Genomic DNA, 16614 nt, shown 5'->3' with positions numbered 1-16614 from the left:
CCCTACTTCGACTGCTTCCAGGGCTCGGTGAGTGAAGGGGACACTCACTCCACTACTTCCGTCACTCCCCTAAACGCTGCTGAATTGGCATCCAGCAACATCAGGACCAAACATGGAACGAGAGGAAGACGCCACATGGAACGAGAAAATAGAATCGAAATTAGGACATTTCAAATGGACACCAATTAGGAATCAATCGACGTGCACTCGCATTTGTACCAAGTGGCTCTCAAATTTCTCTCATCTTTAATTAAAACTTGTTGCGGCACCACCAACAATAAACAATCCGCGTCCACATAGATGGAGATTTATATTTCGAAATCAATGCTCTTGCACGACAGTCGAAAGAAAGATAAGGAAAGAAGACAAACGCAATAAAGGCTGTAGAAAAGTTCAGTAAAAGTTCCTTCACAACCACCCCATCCCTTTCGCAGCCTTTTCCTTTGGGTCAGCCAATTGATTGCAATTGTAAACATTAGAGCGCGATCGCGTGATCGATCGGATGATTAGTGAACAACAGTTGAAGCTCACGCAGCAAATCAAGGAATACGTCACCAACTTCCCAACAGAGTACGATCGCAAGTTAGAGGCATTATGCATGAATGCTGTCTTTATTATTCTTCTCTTTTGTATGATTGGTATAAGTACATGGTTTTACAAAGGTTACGATGAATACAAGATTGCGTTTGATGCACGCTACAGTAAAGTGTATATTCTATGATGATCTACACATATATGTGCTTATCTATACATGCAGTTTTTGTCTGTTACTAAATTAAATATGTTACTAAATCTGAACTATGTGAAATCTCGCTCTCTGCAAGGGGCAATATAAGATCCTAAACGAAGGCTTTTTACCTATGGAAATAATGTTGCACCTACCGCTATCTAATCAATGCTCGTTCAATCACTTTTCAATTGATTGATCGCCACAACGCGCAAGAAGAGGAACACATTGAAAAGCGTAATGAAAAACCTAAGCATCTTTTCTACCAGTCTATATATGCATTATTCATTTCAGGGGCGTTTCACTGAGAAACGCGATCCAAACCGACTCTCTGAATAGATACTAAAAAAAAACGAACAAATTGCTTTTAACGTTAAGATCCTCCGGTGGCTGTTGCTGGAGACCGATACGAATCTGAATACGAACAACGAACGGCCTTATCAGCAGAGAATATCGCCCGATTGAATTGCCCCCGTAACTGAACGCCCTTCGACCATTCATTTCAGACGATAAGCTCCGTTCACTCAATGTGTATTAAATACTCCAACGTTGGCTTCGAAGTTTTATCTCATGTTGGATCTCGTATCAGTACGCAGTACTTGTTTCACACAAGGTTCAATTGTAAAAAGTTATATATTTTCTCAATACATTTCACTTTGTTACACTAACATCGTCTGGGACATCATTCAGTTTACACGCACTGATCATTCGATCTATTCCTGAATTTGTTTCTTAAGCCTAACCCTATAAAGCTAACACGCCATGGAATGTATTTCAGTGTATGTAGAAGATGTTACTGCAGTTTAGTTTGTCTTTAAGCTAAAATCGTAGGCATTATGGTAATATGAGGACAGGGGCAACTCTGAATGACAAATGAATGTAGCTATTTTCTCACCCGGAAATCAGACACCCGGAAACATGGGTAGAACAAAACAAAGCCTAGGCAGAGTCAAGGGAAAACGGAAAACAACCCGCTCAGAGTATAATTCTTTATCTGTTCCAGTGAGGAAGTATATGCCATCGGAATAGTTTTCTTAGTCATAAGCCACATTTCTGACACTGTTTAACCGTGAACCATGCTTTCTTGTCTATCACCTAAACTGGCACTGCTAACGGATTGTTCAACGGATTAACACGAGGGAAGAATAATCATGAAAGAAACCCTTTTACGTCATAGTATTCTTCGTCAAAGAATGCCGGCTATATGCCACTGTACTGCGCACAGGATAGAACAAAATTTAACAGACAGCAAAACATTTTTCGACGCGCCTTCGAATGCTACAGCGAGTCTAGAGTGTATGGTAATGCCCTTCCCGTGCCAGCAGTAAAACCAGTGCCACAAATACAGACATTTACTCACCAGACGACGGATAGGCGTATAAATAGTTTCCTCAAATTATGTCAACGATGCGCGATGCGCAGTCACGTGAAAAAGAGGAAGTAAGTGACGCAAAAAAGACCACCAACATATAGGTCACATGTTTGAAATGTTCGGCATTGCATAAAGATGGAAGTGATTGGAAATATAAATTCTCATGGCGTTCAATCCATCGTATCGCTAGCGACGGACTAACATTGTTTGAAAAAACCATGTGTTCATGATGGGATTGATTAGCATGGACACAATTGTCCTTGAGGGTTTAGGCAAAGATTAAACTTTGTTTAGCAAGTTAACGTGCTGGGAACTGACTATTATAACTCGCTGCATCCAACCAGATGTTTATTTGTTTTTGATTGAAATAGCCCTTTGACCACTATCATCTACTATTGATAACATACGCACAAGTATGATGTTTTCTTATGAGTATGAACAGTGCTGCAATAAGTGTACGTCTAGTCAAATTATATAATATTTTGCATTAAGCAGACGTAGAAAGGATAAAATTATTATGTAGTCTTTTCAGAAGCAATAAATTTGCAATTTGTAAGTGTGCGTCATATAATTTTACAATATATAAATTATGAAGGCATGAAAAAACTGGTTAACTCAACCTCGTGTTCAAGAAAATGAAACGTAGGAGCAAGAGTTGGATGGAGAAGAATACTTCCACAATGGATCCATAATTATGATGGAAAAAGACCATAAACCAAAAGATCTGCAAAACACATGTATGACTAAGAGAAAGAAATCTTTCTGTTATTCCTCCAATCTCTTGTCCAGTACCAGCCGGGATGCGCTGCCTCAAGCGACAATTTAACTGCATGGAACTGCATTTTCCAGAATGTCCTTCTTAACATTCTTCCACAGTGTACAATGATTTGGAGGCGAAAAAGCACCTTGCAGTATGCAGAACAGAAGGGGGACGGACAGGAGAACTTTAATTTGCAACTGGCGTAGGTCGTACGTTGAAGAAACGCTTTTACGGTCTCCCCAAGTTCTCTCAAACAACTTCAACCTTCCCTGCTGTTAGTTCCGATGAAAAATCCAACCCCCCCTAATTATGAATTATGAGCATTTATGTTGAGGAAAGTGGCAACCTGATGAACCCTTTGGTAGAAAGAGCTTGAGGTAAGGCAAGCTTCTCCTCTTTGGCGTCAGAAAAAGGAAAAAATGCAAAGTTCTCCAGCTTCTTTTCTTGCAGGTCTTCGCTTAGGCAAAAGGGGTGTCTGTAACAGGCTTTCATCCTTGCATCGGTAGGAGAGCAAACATCGTACGATTTTAAGGGGAAATTGTATCCCTATGCGCAGTTGAAGCTGAATCATAGGGAACCAAAGAATGTTGGATAGTACAATAATTTTCCAAAGGTGTGTTCGCCACACTGCCAAGCGAGAGACAACCGTTCCCGCTTCTCATATTACCTACGAATTGATATATAGAACTAATCGTACCTTATGATCGTAAAGATAATTATCGTTCCTGAAAATCCTGTCACTTTTGTGTTTTGATGTCTGTTAGTTTTCCGAAACGGCATACCTATGAAATTCTTTTAATTTCTGCCTACTAAAAAGAACACCATGCGGGTCGCCATGTCCATTCAATACTTTTCCCTGTCCTCCTCAGTACCGACGAGTTCATCCGGTTCCCCGGACGGGCCTGGTTTGCTCAACACTTGCATCTCTTCCGCGGTACGTTCGATATCACGATCTGCATCGCCACCACCATCACCACCGGGTATCGTTTTCCGCTTGCCAAAGTTCTCGCCGTCCGCAATCGTTTCCGGTAGCTTTTGGTTGTGCGTTTCCGGCAATAACAGCGACAGTACACCGCCGATAAACGCTAGTGCACCGAAGATGAGCAATGGCAGCGGTTGCCAATAGTCGCCGAGCAGGTTGAAGTACGGTGCCAATATACCACCAACGCGGGCACTCGTCGATGCCGCGCCCAGCGCCACATTGCGAATGACGGTCGGGAACTGCTCGGCGGAGAAGACATAAACCGTGCCGTAGCTGGAAGTGATGGCCATCTTGCCGAGCATTGCCAGCACCACGATGAGCCACTGTTCGGAAGCTGGAACGATCATCGTCAAGAGCAGCATCGTGCCGGCAAATATCATACATCCGCACAGAATGGTCCGACGGCCCCAGCGATTGAGGGTCACGAGCAAAAACGAATAGGCCGGAATCTCCACCGCGCCACTGATGACGAAGTTGAGCAATGGGTTGCCGCCAAGATTGTTCGTATTCCAGGACAGCCCGTAGTAGGTGAGGCTGTTTACGAACCAATCGAAAAAGATAAGTAGGGCCTTTTGGCGCAGATTCGGGTACTTGAATATGTCCAGCAGCGAAGGTTTCGGTTCGTTTGCGTTCTCCTGCTGCTGCTGGCTCTTGTCCTCCTCTACTAACTTGTCCAGCGCATCCTGTGGTACGGTCAGCTTGTTGCAGTCGGCTGCCTTCAGTATCAGCTTGATTGCCTCCGTTGGACGCCCGTTCGAAAGCAGCCAACGGGCCGATTCGGGGACGAACCACCAGTAGCACAGAAACAGGATACCGGGCAGCGTAAGGGCGATTTGCAGCATGCGCCAACCGTGGATGAAGTAAGCGAAACCAGCCGTCAGCATGTATCCCACCGAGAAGAACATCATACAAACGACACCGGCGTACAGACGATCGTTCGGCCCGACCATCTCCATCGCTATGACGTACGCGACGAGAAACACGCCGGAAGTAGTGGCACCGACCACCATTCGGGCGAGCGTATAGGTGAAAAACTCGGGCGCTACGCCGGCCAGCACGCCGAAAACAACCTGTAGCACGAGCGATGCGAAAAAGATGGGCTTCCGGCCGTACTTGTCCGAGAGGTAGCCAAACCCAATGCTGCCCAACATGACGCCCACCATGAACAGTGAGTCGGCAGACGCACGGAGCCAGTTCCGGTCGCATACCATGTCCCAGTCGGTGACGGTGCTGCTTTCGAACTTGCTGCGATCATACACCCAGTGATCGCAAGGCCGCACACCGCCAGCCGGGATGCCTCCAGTCCAGTAGTCTTCGGTGAAGTTCGCATCGAGATAGTTGCACGTGGAGTATTTCTTCGTCAGCGTATCGATCGGGTAGGCCATGGTGAGCCGTTCCGGGGGCATTGCATAGGACGCATTTTCCAGCTCGTACGGCAACCGACACCGGTAGTCTGGGGCGGCCAGCAGGAAAACGCCGGCCAGTTTATGAAACGCACAGCTAATCGCCGGTAGGCATAGCAACACATAGATCCGCCGTTGGTACCGCCCAAAGCCACCTAGATGTTGTAAAATGTCATCGTAAGCCATCCTTGCTGCTGGTTGTAGTGTGTAGGAGGGTGGTTGTCAGTCAAACCGCTTTGTAGTTAGGTTGTCAAATGTTTCTTCAAACACAAATCAGCCGCTCTCCAAACGCCTAGTATGCTGTGTATATGTTCTCCTTTCTTTTCTATGCTAGAAAACGCACGTTTTACAGGGCGAATCGTCTGTTTGATCTCACTTCATCGAAATACGTGCTTCTGCGCATATTCCACAACAGGGCCGTTTTCCTGCCTTCCTTCTCGCCGGTGTGCGCGAAGATTTCTCTCAACTCCAGGCTTTTCCAGTGTCACTGCACGTGAATACGCTTGGCGTAGAAATTCACTCTCTGGAAAACCGTTCGAGCATGTCTCTTTTGAAGGCACATTTACACATCACGCCACATACGTCAGCCCTCGAGTGGTCACTCGCTACGAATTCGCGCACTTGTGTGAAAACCTTTACAAACGCCTTCCGGATGTTTCACAGCAGAGGCGAGGCTTTTCGATGAACGGAAAACGTGGCTGCAGCAATTAATCGAACAAATTTTCTTTTTTTCTGTTGCTTTCCACCTATTTTCTGCTTCCACTAATTATTGTTGTAAAATCAGTCACTGCAGTCATCACTACAATCACCGATAGAATAACACAGTGCCGCCAAAAAAATTCGATGAAGCACTTCGATGCGGGTAGTTTTGCATTCACGATTGCGTTAAAAATAAAATCGCCATGAGAGCTATGGGGGGTTTGGTGCGACTCTAGGCGTTTCTATTGCCGTGCAGCTTAAGACAGCACGGTCAGCGTCCTTTAATGGTTTTCTTTATGATGACGCGACAGCAGGAAAAACTGGAACACCCTGCTTTAGTCAGTACACCACCACTGGTGTGTAGCACGTAGAAACGTTTTTTCCTTCCCTTATCGGAGCAACGAGCACTGATATTGGGAAACCCTCCTGGTGGCTCTTAGGCCGGTCAGAATCGGGTGAACAGCGAAATAGGCCCGTCTGTCCGTCCGTCCGCGTCGAACAACCGCTTGCTACTCTCAGGCCTGTTCCGAAACCTTCCAGCTCTCACCATCATCATTCTTGCGTCCGTCCAAGCCTCTAGCGATGGACAGGGGAAGGGTCGGAAAATAGAAGGGAAAATGTTCGCGTTAAACGCGAGATGCGCGAGAGAGCGGGAGATTCGTGGCTTTGTGACGGTCGGTGGTGCCGCCGGTTGTGTCGCAACATACAAATACACACGACGCACGGCGCCAAACCGCACACTGGGCCGTTAGCGAGAGCAAAGCCTCAAAATTAGTGCTACGTGAAATCCATAAGGGAAATTTATCCACACATGAACCTACGAATGATACTCCTGAGAATACAAACATTACAGCAAAAAATGCTAAAATATACTACACCAACATTTTTTTTATTACTGGGGAACTTTAAACTACAGGGCAAGGAACATCCCAGTGTGCAAAATCATCGTGCTTTCTCGTTCTGTCTAATTGATAATTGTTAACAACGAAACGACATAGCATGACGATTGTTCAGGCTGGGATATGGCCTTAGTTGCCGGTCCTTAACCCCTTATAGGTCTATATCATCAGGCCCAGGAACCAGGATACAATTAACTTCTTCTTCTTGGCGTAACGGTCTTGTTGCTCTTGCCTGTCCGTTTAGGGCTTACGAGACTTTTTCACCCTATGTGTACATGGGGTACTAACATAAACATCAAGCTTCTCGCGGGCAGCATCCTAATATAACACCCGTTTTCTGATCATATTACCTTCAAAATATACGAGTGATAATTGTTCTTGCCAATTGGAGTGAAGACTTGAAGGTACTAGTCTCATGCTTAAAGTTTTAATCGTTTTTTAACCGAATTGTGTTCTACAAAGACCTATAGTGCTCGGGATGGTTCGCGTTCAAAGAAGGTATGTGTGCGTCTAAACACCCGTATCTTGAAGCGGAACACGCTGGCGTAAAACCCCTGCGATCGTCCCGTTACCACTCTCTTTCTTATTGTAAGAAGGAAGCGAAACCTCCTCCTTCCGACACCGTTGGTTATATGTAATAGCCGATGAACGAATCCATCAAAATGTTGTAGCAGACATGTCTGCTTGCTACTGCTGCTGCTTTTGCTGCAGAGACACGAATTTGATGAGCAGAGTTCCCAGCAGGCAAGAAGATTAGTCCGGTATAGCGGACACATCACATACGAAACCACACACATGTGGTTTGTATTTGCGCAATCGATTTTCTATCGCGTTTTAAGCCCTCACCACGCTCATCATGTTCGCTTTCTTTTTCATATTCCTTCACATTCGTGGTAGGTATATCTTTGCCAAGCAACGAGATAAACGAAATGGCATAAGAGCTGTTGCTAGACGGTAAGCGGTTACCGTAAGAATGCGTATTTTCGGTGCTTCATTCGCCGCTGCTGCTCGGCTAGAAAAGAAAGCATACACCGCACCGGTCACATATTTAAAGATCATTTCACAGATCCGCTAAGCTATGCAAAGAAAAACAGACAGGAGGAACGAGGTGATGAATTTGCACCGGCATCTTATGCTTCAAGCGGTGGTATATACATCTCGTGAAAAGCCACGTACTTCTTGCAACTCGAAACTGCATACACTGACAAGTGCTGATAAACTTTGCAACATAAATTAGCAAAGGATTCTCTTAGGCCGCACCAGTACCAACACATTATACATAGTGCTGACATAATCAATATCAGTGTTGCGTTAAAATTAAGTTTTCCACTTAATACACTTGTATATTCGAAATGCTACATTCGTTTTGCATCCCAGGGATTGTTATGCTGATTAAGGAAGCTGCTTGAATGATTTCTGCACTCCTTTTTCACTTCAGCATTAGAAATCTATGATCACCTGTACTGGCGTGACTGGTTTGATATAGCTTCGTAAGACACATGTACGGCACTGTTTTGTGAACACTTCCGGGTTGAAAACATAATGCGTAGATACAAAACAAAACAAATTGGTACTTCGGCGAACGTAGCAAATGTTCCACTATGTTAAGATGTCATTATAGAGATAGATTTTCACATTAAAATACTAAGAAACCCATCTCTTCAACACTTAAACAATGGTGGATGGTAACTTAGGAAGTAAACATCATTGCTGGTACAGACTGACGAAAGACTTATAAACGTGTTATGACTTAACTGCTAACAATAACTACCTGCCAGACTATAAGACACGCACAGCCTTGATCGAGTAACAAGCTTCAACAAAACAATTCAAGAAGTAATAATTCGCTCAATAAAAACTCAATCAATGTTGTGTAAAACTTCCTTCTGCTACTTTTCCTGCTGCTGTGGAGCTGTCAAAATCGCTCTTGCGACCATTCCATTCTTTTTCTATAACCGACGATTCAGACATCTCTCACACACACACTCATCCCGCCTACGTTTATAACTCGCGGTTTAATAATTCAAATCAGCTGGGCGATTGAAATACGCAAAACAGTGTACAAACTAGCGTATCAATTTAGCTTTCCAAAATGCATTGCCCACTACTAAACATGTCGGCCAGTAACTTTTGAGAAACATGGCCTTCAAATCTCCAAAAAAATAAAAACCCTTTTAGTTTCAAGCCAAATGATAAACAACATATTCACTTTACCACAAAAGCTTGTTAGTAAAAGAAAACATGGAGAGCATCAGACAAAAACTCCTAGTCCTGATTAAAACAACTTTTAATTGAGACCAAAAACTATTCACAAACTGCAACATAATCATAGCAAGATAAAAGAGGCAACAAGTTTCGCTCAATCATACCAATATCATCAATATCTAAATCACTCATTGTCCCATTAAGTACTGTTATTCTGCATAGCATTAATGGTTGGTTAAGGTAAACGTTATCAATGAATCAAGGAACTACACAAAGTGGAAATAAGTTCGAAATTGTACTTTACAAGCAGTTCCAATGCATATTTCAGTAAGGGTGTCCAAGACATCAGTCCAAAGGTATTGATTTACAATTGCATGCATGATCAAAACGTAAACTTCTTCAAAACGATCCAACATGGTCGTAATCAAAAATAGTCTGCTCACGCAAAAACGAAAACACCGCACATTGTTCACTTTTTCATCACATGGTCGATAAATTGTGCTCTGCTGAAGAACATGAGATCGAAATACGCCTCGCAGAAATTGATGTTACTTAATATTACCGGCAAAGTGGACCGGCCGAGCTTGAGGAATCGTAATAACTGTAAGCTCTCTGGCTAATCGGTTAATCCATAGCATTCCAGCATCCCCTGCTGGTCGGCTACAATTTAGTAAACAGTTAGCGAAGTGCTACATGCAATCTTCGTAGGCCTCGTGAGATTTGAGTCGTTTTGACGTTTGACTAACCTAAAATGACAGAAGAACAAAAAATGGTAGAAATATCATCGTGAGACACATTTGTTAGGTTATGTTTTTGGCGAACACAAGATTGAGAAAATGAGCAGTTTTACTACCAGCTGGCAATGTAGCTTTTCTTCGCATTCAATACCCAATGCAGTATGCATATTGGAAATATTCCTTTCTCATACAAATATGTTAGTTTAATATTACGTACAGCAACGAAGGAACGGAAACCGATTGAAGAAAAAAAAAGCAACAACCAACTACTACTACTACCACATAATGTAATAGCCAAGGTTTCATCGCTACTCGCCAAGAAAGATGAGCTGTACTGAATCTTCTCACTATGATCTGAGATAAACTAAAAAGAACCAATATTGACAACATAAGAATTCCAATTTAAGCACTTTTTGCAACTACAACTCCACAAATAAGGTTAACAATACAGCGCACGACACAAGAGATGATGGGAAATATTTTCCTTAGCCGAATCAACCATTTTCATGGTGACCGGAATTGCAACGTAGTACGACGTTCGAGCCTCATGAATCTAACTTTCATCACTTTGCTTCGCTTGAACACTGAAAGACTCGACTGCGTTGCATACGTACCTCCGATGCACTGGAATCCGCTGCTTGCAATCCGGGTGTAGAAAGGGAAATCGATGCACTTAGTATTTCATAAGAACTCCGAATGATATCCGTCAGAACAATTTCGAAAAAGGTTTAGAAAATATCTGCGATTTTAAGTCTCGCTCGTGCGAACAAATCACGACCACGACGACGATGACAACGACAATGACGACCACACGATAGCTACCGACAGACTGCTACCACGATTGGATGCAAGAAAAGAAAGAATTCGTGCTCGAGCGAACCCGTTGCTCACACTTTTTTCTTTTCAGCTTCACCACATACACTTCGCACACCTTCACTTGCACGATTCGTTGCGCACACAAACAAAACTCTACCGAACGTAACACGGGGGATGTTATTGGATGGGAAACACTGCTCCTTCGAGTTGTTTGCGGTGGCAGCGTTGCCTTCTTTGACAGATTCCTCGCGTTTTGATCGGTCGCTGTTGTCTTTCTGGGATCTTTTTCCTTTTCGAAACAAGACCTTATTTCTGAACAACACACAAACTAGAAGAATGTCCAATAGTTGAAATGCAATTGATTATTTGCCTTCCCGAGCAAACATTTCCAGCGCTCAGCGATAAACCTTACTTAAGACACTTTTCCACGAATCAATTGTTGCTGCAAAAGCAAGGCCAACCGAAGCCAACAGCTTTGTATTTAGTTTTGCAGCAATACGTAATACGCCCAATAAAATCAAAAGAATACGAATTCTGGTACGGCCGCTTTTGGCAGAACTGCCCGTTTCATTGAATGTGATCTATGTACTGTATTGCAGAGTTCAACTCAAGAAATGGAATAAAATGATTCCTATCGACCTCCTACGGCACTCTTGCCACACGTTCTTTGCCGTCGCGAAACGACCGCTTCAGCCCGGGAACGGACCAGACGCGGCGGTGCGTTATCACTAGACGAAGAATTGAATTGATTTCGTTGGAAAATACAACTTTACCTTCACCCTTGCTGTACGGTATGCCACAATGGTAAACTCGTGAAATATTTGTATCAATGCGCACAGGAAAACGAAACAATGCGTGAATAATACGAGAGTAGAAAAATCGCCGCTGTTTTCAACAACAAAACGCCATGAATGGAATTCGGTATGTTTTTCGCTGGGAAACACACATTTGACAATTTTGATCTTTTTCTTAGAAGGGGTTGCCAGAAGAGCGTATTCGAAATCTGTTATGTTATTTCCGCATTTGGCAGCACTGGCTGTTTTGACAAATGTACGTTCGCGAAAGATGTGCTAATCGAAAATAAACACTTTTCTACAAAAAGCAGACAGCAATTTTGTGTTCACAGGAACGCCTTTCTCGCGCACTTGCATGGTTATAATAACAACTAACATTTAATTTGCGATTTGTGCAAAATGAGCGCTTCCGGAGAATCCAACGAAGTGCAAATGGCAAAGCAGGCTCTGATGCAGACGCTCGGTGACAAGTGGGCCATGTATTTAACGAATATGAAACTATGGTTCCGCAAGAAACATTCCAGGGAAGAGTTTGATATCGAGTGCCGCAAGCTTTTTAGTCCCGATCAATTGCACCTCCATAACAGGTTTCTTTTGGCGATACTCAATAAAATTGATGCCGTTGCACCGCCACAATCATCGGCCAATAACTACGAAGGTACACAAATGGCAGGAACATACGGTGGTTTAAGCGATGGCACAAGCTGCCTTGCATCGATGCAACAGAACGACGGTCGTAGTGCTAAAAAACGAAAAAGATCGTCAAAATCATCATCCGATCGAGCTACATTTGAACTTGTGTCGCTACACGAGTATATCTCCCGTGAAATCGGGCCTGACCCTGAACCGGCATCATCCCAAGGGACGATGGCTGGAATTGGATCTTCGGTGTCTACAATGCGCTATGCGGCCCAAGAACTATTTTTGCCTGACAATGGACTTGTGCTGGGAAGGCTCTTAGTAGGCGCCTGGGAGCATGGACTTTCGAGCGCAGATGATGCTGCAGTAGAAATGATCGTCAACTCCGTACAGGTTCTGTTGAAAAATATACTTTCTGCCATCATTACTTCACGCAAGCACTACCGCATTACGGCGAACGGTACCTTTTACTATGACGTTGGGTGTGAACTGAAACATCCGTTCGTACGCAACACCATCACCAAAGCTAAAATTGACGACGAACCGATGGATCTCGACAAAGAAATCACCACCGTCTGCCATCAAAAACCACCACCGGGAGAGTCCACATTTCTGGCAAGCTGTGGCCAACTGTAAGTTTTGGTAAAGTTTTATTGGAATAGTTTTTAACCAATGTCCTTTCCACCGTTTTAGATACCCCACAATTAGCCGAAAGATAAATGCCTTTGAACTGTACAAAGCGCTTCAGGATCGAAACCTCATCTCGTCGCATTCAGTGTACTCGATGAACATTGAGCGGATTTCCAGTCAGTTGTCATAATAATCATAGTGTTTTATAAATATTGTACTCCTAAATCTAGATAAAATTATTGCACATTAAAGAACTAAATTAATTAAAAATATATTCATTTATTGCATCTTTTTCATGTTATGGCAATTACACAACAGAAACGGAAAACCTTTATGGCCAAACTACGCATCAACGGTGAACGCTGATGTGTCTCTTTAGTTCTACAATACACTCAGTTTGAAATGAACATGCGTTGCATCGCAGTGTGCCGTTCCTTAGTTCTTCGTAGTAGTTCCCCGAACGACGTTCTATTTTTCCTTGCTTTTTTATGAGCTTCAAAACATCTGGAACAAAGAATAACAAAATAATTATTTAATTGACCACGTTTGTTTGCCACGCTGTATGCAACATTACCATCGTATGTGATAAACAACTCTGTATTGAAGATATTCCAATGCCTTTTCCTTTTCAAATGACGAGAATCAAAATCATTCGAGATGACGTGCAGATGCAACCGTTTCATGTGTGGATCCCTATGAAACCCAAAACGAAACGCTTCGATGTTCATGCCGGTAGAAATAGCCACCCGTCGTCCAAGATGAAACATATTCTCCAGAAGACCGATATCTTTTCTAGTTAACTAGTTAATTTTATATTAATTAATTCGCTGCTGAGTAGAGCACAATTATATGCCCGAAAGTCAACACTTACCTCGTATATAGTGTCAATGTTGTTTCGCGGAAGCACCAGAAAGTGGAAACGGGATTTTGGGAAAGTATCTTTCAGCACGATAGCATGCTCTGTACTATCAACATGGTAGGCTTCATCATTGAGTTCGCGAATTAACTGGTAGGACCAATGATCTTCATCTGCATGGGCGATAATATCTGGATCCATATTGAACAAAAACTAATGTGTAATTGAATATTATATGTTCAACGACTCAACAGTAGTTCTACAGCTAGAGGTTACACCAACCGTACATTCGCGTCTAGCACTATTCTCACCAAGCGTTCCTTTCGGAATGTGCAACATGGAACATTTCGGCGGAAAGCGTACCAGGAATATTTGCTATAAAGCAAAATTCCTGGAACAGTCTCATTTTTGTTGCGTTTTGTGACTTTGTTTTATTTTCATTTGTTTAAATTAGTCTTTCTCCATCTGAGCTATCGTAATCAAATTTCAACTACATTGTTGTAAAATTAATGAATAACAATACAACTATGTTACAACATATCATGCGCATATTTTGGTGACGAAGAAGTTCTTGAATGTGCTTTGTGACAGACAATGTATGCTGATGTGCATTGCAATGTCTACCATTCAATGTAGAACCGATGTTTTATAAACTTCGCTGTGTTAATCCACAAGAAAACAGATCTAGGATTTACTGTTACAATTCTGAGACACATTGCTGCGTAACAGTAAGCTAACGACTTTCGTGCATTCTATTGATTGATGTGCGTTTAACTAAAGTTATCTTACGTTTAGATAATATCCCGATAGGTATGTGGAGCAGTTATCTTTAAAAAGTTCTCCTAGCTGATCAAATACGCTGCATTTTTGTATGGGGATGAAACAAAAGTAGCATGTTTTTGAAATCGCCAAGCGGGATTTATCCTGGCTATGAAATATTGGCACCGCGATTTTTGTCTTGCTTTTATTATGGCAATTATCTTACTCTTCTACATGTTGCTTGAGGTGTCGCTTTAATTCCTGAAAACTGATTGGTTGATAAGAACATTGATTGCATTGCAGGGGAGATTCCAACAGTTCAAGAATACATTTTTCATTCGGACGTTGTATGTGACCCTCAGCTCGAATCTTCTCGATCACGTCTGCAAAGATGAGAATGTACTTAAATTTTCCAACCACTCCCTAAATAGAGCTCAATCCTACTCACATTCATGTTTCATGAAAAAATCCGTATTGAATGCGGTCCAATGAAACCGATGCGAAAGACAGGGTGAGTGATAGTCTTTGGATATAACGTGCAAATGTAGCCGCCTCATGGAAGGTTTCATATGATATCCAAATTCGAACCGTCCAACCGGCAGTCCACTGGAGTCAGTCGCTTTCAAACCTAGATTGTACATTTCATGCAACAAACCCTCGTCTCCAGAAGATAGCTGGAATTTAAAAAGGATAATTTATTATACAAGTTGAGAATTTGGAACCAATTACCGACTTCGTACACAGAGTCTATATCCTTCCATGGAAGCACTAAGAAATGGTATATAGCCTTGGGATATTTATCTTTGATGACAACGGCTAACTCAGAGACAAACACTTGCTTTGCTACATTATTTATCGCAAAAATCAGTGCGTCCGACCAAGAATAGGATGCCATATCACCCAGCAGCGAGGAAAATATTTTGAACGAGTTGTGTAAACAAACACCGTAGGCAGACGCCCCGATGAAATAGTTATGTATTATCCAAGTACAGATGAATTGAAATACCCCACAATTAAAACTCGAAATTATAGGAAACCTATACAAAACAGGTAACTTAAAATTTTTTCATAAAGAAATAATTAAATAATGTGCTTAAATTTTTATTTTCGGAAAATACGAAAGGAAAATAACAAAAGTACGAAGGTTCATGTGTTTGTCGTGAAGAAAGAGTGAAATATTTTAAATCCGAAACGGAAACGTCACCGTTGGGATGACACTGAAATAATCAATGGAGTTCACCGGTCAATAACAAAACAAACCTTGATATGTTGGCCACACAGTTTAAAACTACTATTCGGGCATTCAGTAGTTCTGCTAGGCTGCACAAATCATTATCAAAATGGTACCAGGGCTTGTGGCAAACGAGAAAAAACGAACCCCCCTTCGACCACATCGTGCAACTGGGTGATCCAGCTTTGCGGCAGGTAGCGAACTTGATTCCGGAGAGGGAACTAAAGTCTCCGGAAGTGCAATATCTGGTGAAGCACCTCACTTCGGTGATGCGAGCGTACAAATGCGTCGGTCTAGCCGCACCACAGCTGGGTCTGCCGTTGCGTGCCTTCGTGATGGAATTTAAGGACGACCTTCGCGACCAGTACACCAAAGCCGACTATAAGCTGCGAGAGATGGAACCACTTCCGCTAACGGTAATTTAAATTTCACTGAAAAGTTTCTCAAATGTTCCATATGCACCATCTTCACTACTATTTTAGGTATTTTTAAATCCAGAAATAAAAGTACTCAACTACGACAAGCTCATACACACGGAGGCGTGCGAAAGCGTACGAGGGTATCGGGCGGACGTCGCGCGGTACCGGGAAGTGCTGGTTAAAGGGTACGATCGTCACGGAGAGCGGCAAGAGTTGAAGCTGCATGGATGGAATGCTCGTATTGCTCAGCATGAGATGGACCATCTGAACGGAATCGTTTACACCGATATCATGAACCGGAAGAGCTTTACCTGCACATGCTGGGAAGCGGTCAATGCAAAACAAGGCCGCGTGAATTTGTCGTTCGCGAAGAAATAGCTGAAACATTTAAGTAGTATGGAAATAATATATATATAGATACATATATATTTAAACAATATTTCTGTTTTTTTGTTTTGCCTTACCGCATAGCTGATATTGTTGATATTGAAAAGACCACCAAAACAGATTGAATGTTTCATATTTATTTCACCAACGAAAAGTGTATCATATTCAGAAAAAAGCAACATCCATGCCAAGAAATTATTTCTGGCAAAACGATAAACGATGGCATTTTAAAGACGAAGAGTAGATCGTGTTTAGCAATAGTGTACGTTAATCAGAGACCTTCGGTGTCAGTGGCTTCG

At 42.7% G+C, this 16614-nt stretch overlaps 4 protein-coding genes across 4 annotated transcripts; 2 read left to right on the top strand and 2 right to left on the bottom strand.

Annotated features, from left to right (window-relative positions):
- Window positions 1-3702: 3702 nt before the first annotated feature.
- On the bottom strand, window positions 3703-5430 carry LOC131284068 (organic cation transporter protein-like). The gene has a single exon (XM_058312923.1). The coding sequence runs from the start codon at window positions 5428-5430 to the stop codon at window positions 3703-3705; it is 1728 nt and encodes a 575-aa protein (XP_058168906.1).
- A 6265-nt stretch (window positions 5431-11695) lies between these two features.
- Window positions 11696-12871, top strand: LOC131287424 (transcriptional adapter 1-like). The gene is made up of 3 exons (XM_058316472.1): window positions 11696-12036; window positions 12121-12665; window positions 12727-12871. The coding sequence occupies exons 1-3, from the start codon at window positions 11794-11796 to the stop codon at window positions 12851-12853; spliced, it is 915 nt and encodes a 304-aa protein (XP_058172455.1). The 5' UTR covers window positions 11696-11793; the 3' UTR covers window positions 12854-12871.
- A 1584-nt stretch (window positions 12872-14455) lies between these two features.
- On the bottom strand, window positions 14456-15173 carry LOC131287767 (aprataxin). Its single transcript, XM_058316850.1, has 3 exons — window positions 15012-15173; window positions 14727-14952; window positions 14456-14661 (listed from the first exon to the last, which is right to left on the bottom strand). The coding sequence occupies exons 1-3, from the start codon at window positions 15171-15173 to the stop codon at window positions 14501-14503; spliced, it is 549 nt and encodes a 182-aa protein (XP_058172833.1). The 3' UTR covers window positions 14456-14500.
- A 346-nt stretch (window positions 15174-15519) lies between these two features.
- Window positions 15520-16318, top strand: LOC131287889 (peptide deformylase, mitochondrial-like). The gene is made up of 2 exons (XM_058316980.1): window positions 15520-15925; window positions 15992-16318. Exons 1-2 carry the CDS (start codon window positions 15545-15547, stop codon window positions 16304-16306), a joined length of 696 nt encoding a protein of 231 aa, XP_058172963.1. The 5' UTR covers window positions 15520-15544; the 3' UTR covers window positions 16307-16318.
- The last annotated feature ends 296 nt before the right edge of the window (window positions 16319-16614 follow it).

This window comes from Anopheles ziemanni, chromosome 3 (assembly GCF_943734765.1).
Source record: "Anopheles ziemanni chromosome 3, idAnoZiCoDA_A2_x.2, whole genome shotgun sequence".
NCBI classification, from domain to species: domain Eukaryota; kingdom Metazoa; phylum Arthropoda; class Insecta; order Diptera; family Culicidae; genus Anopheles; species Anopheles ziemanni.
This window is presented reverse-complemented; position numbering and strand designations above follow the sequence as displayed.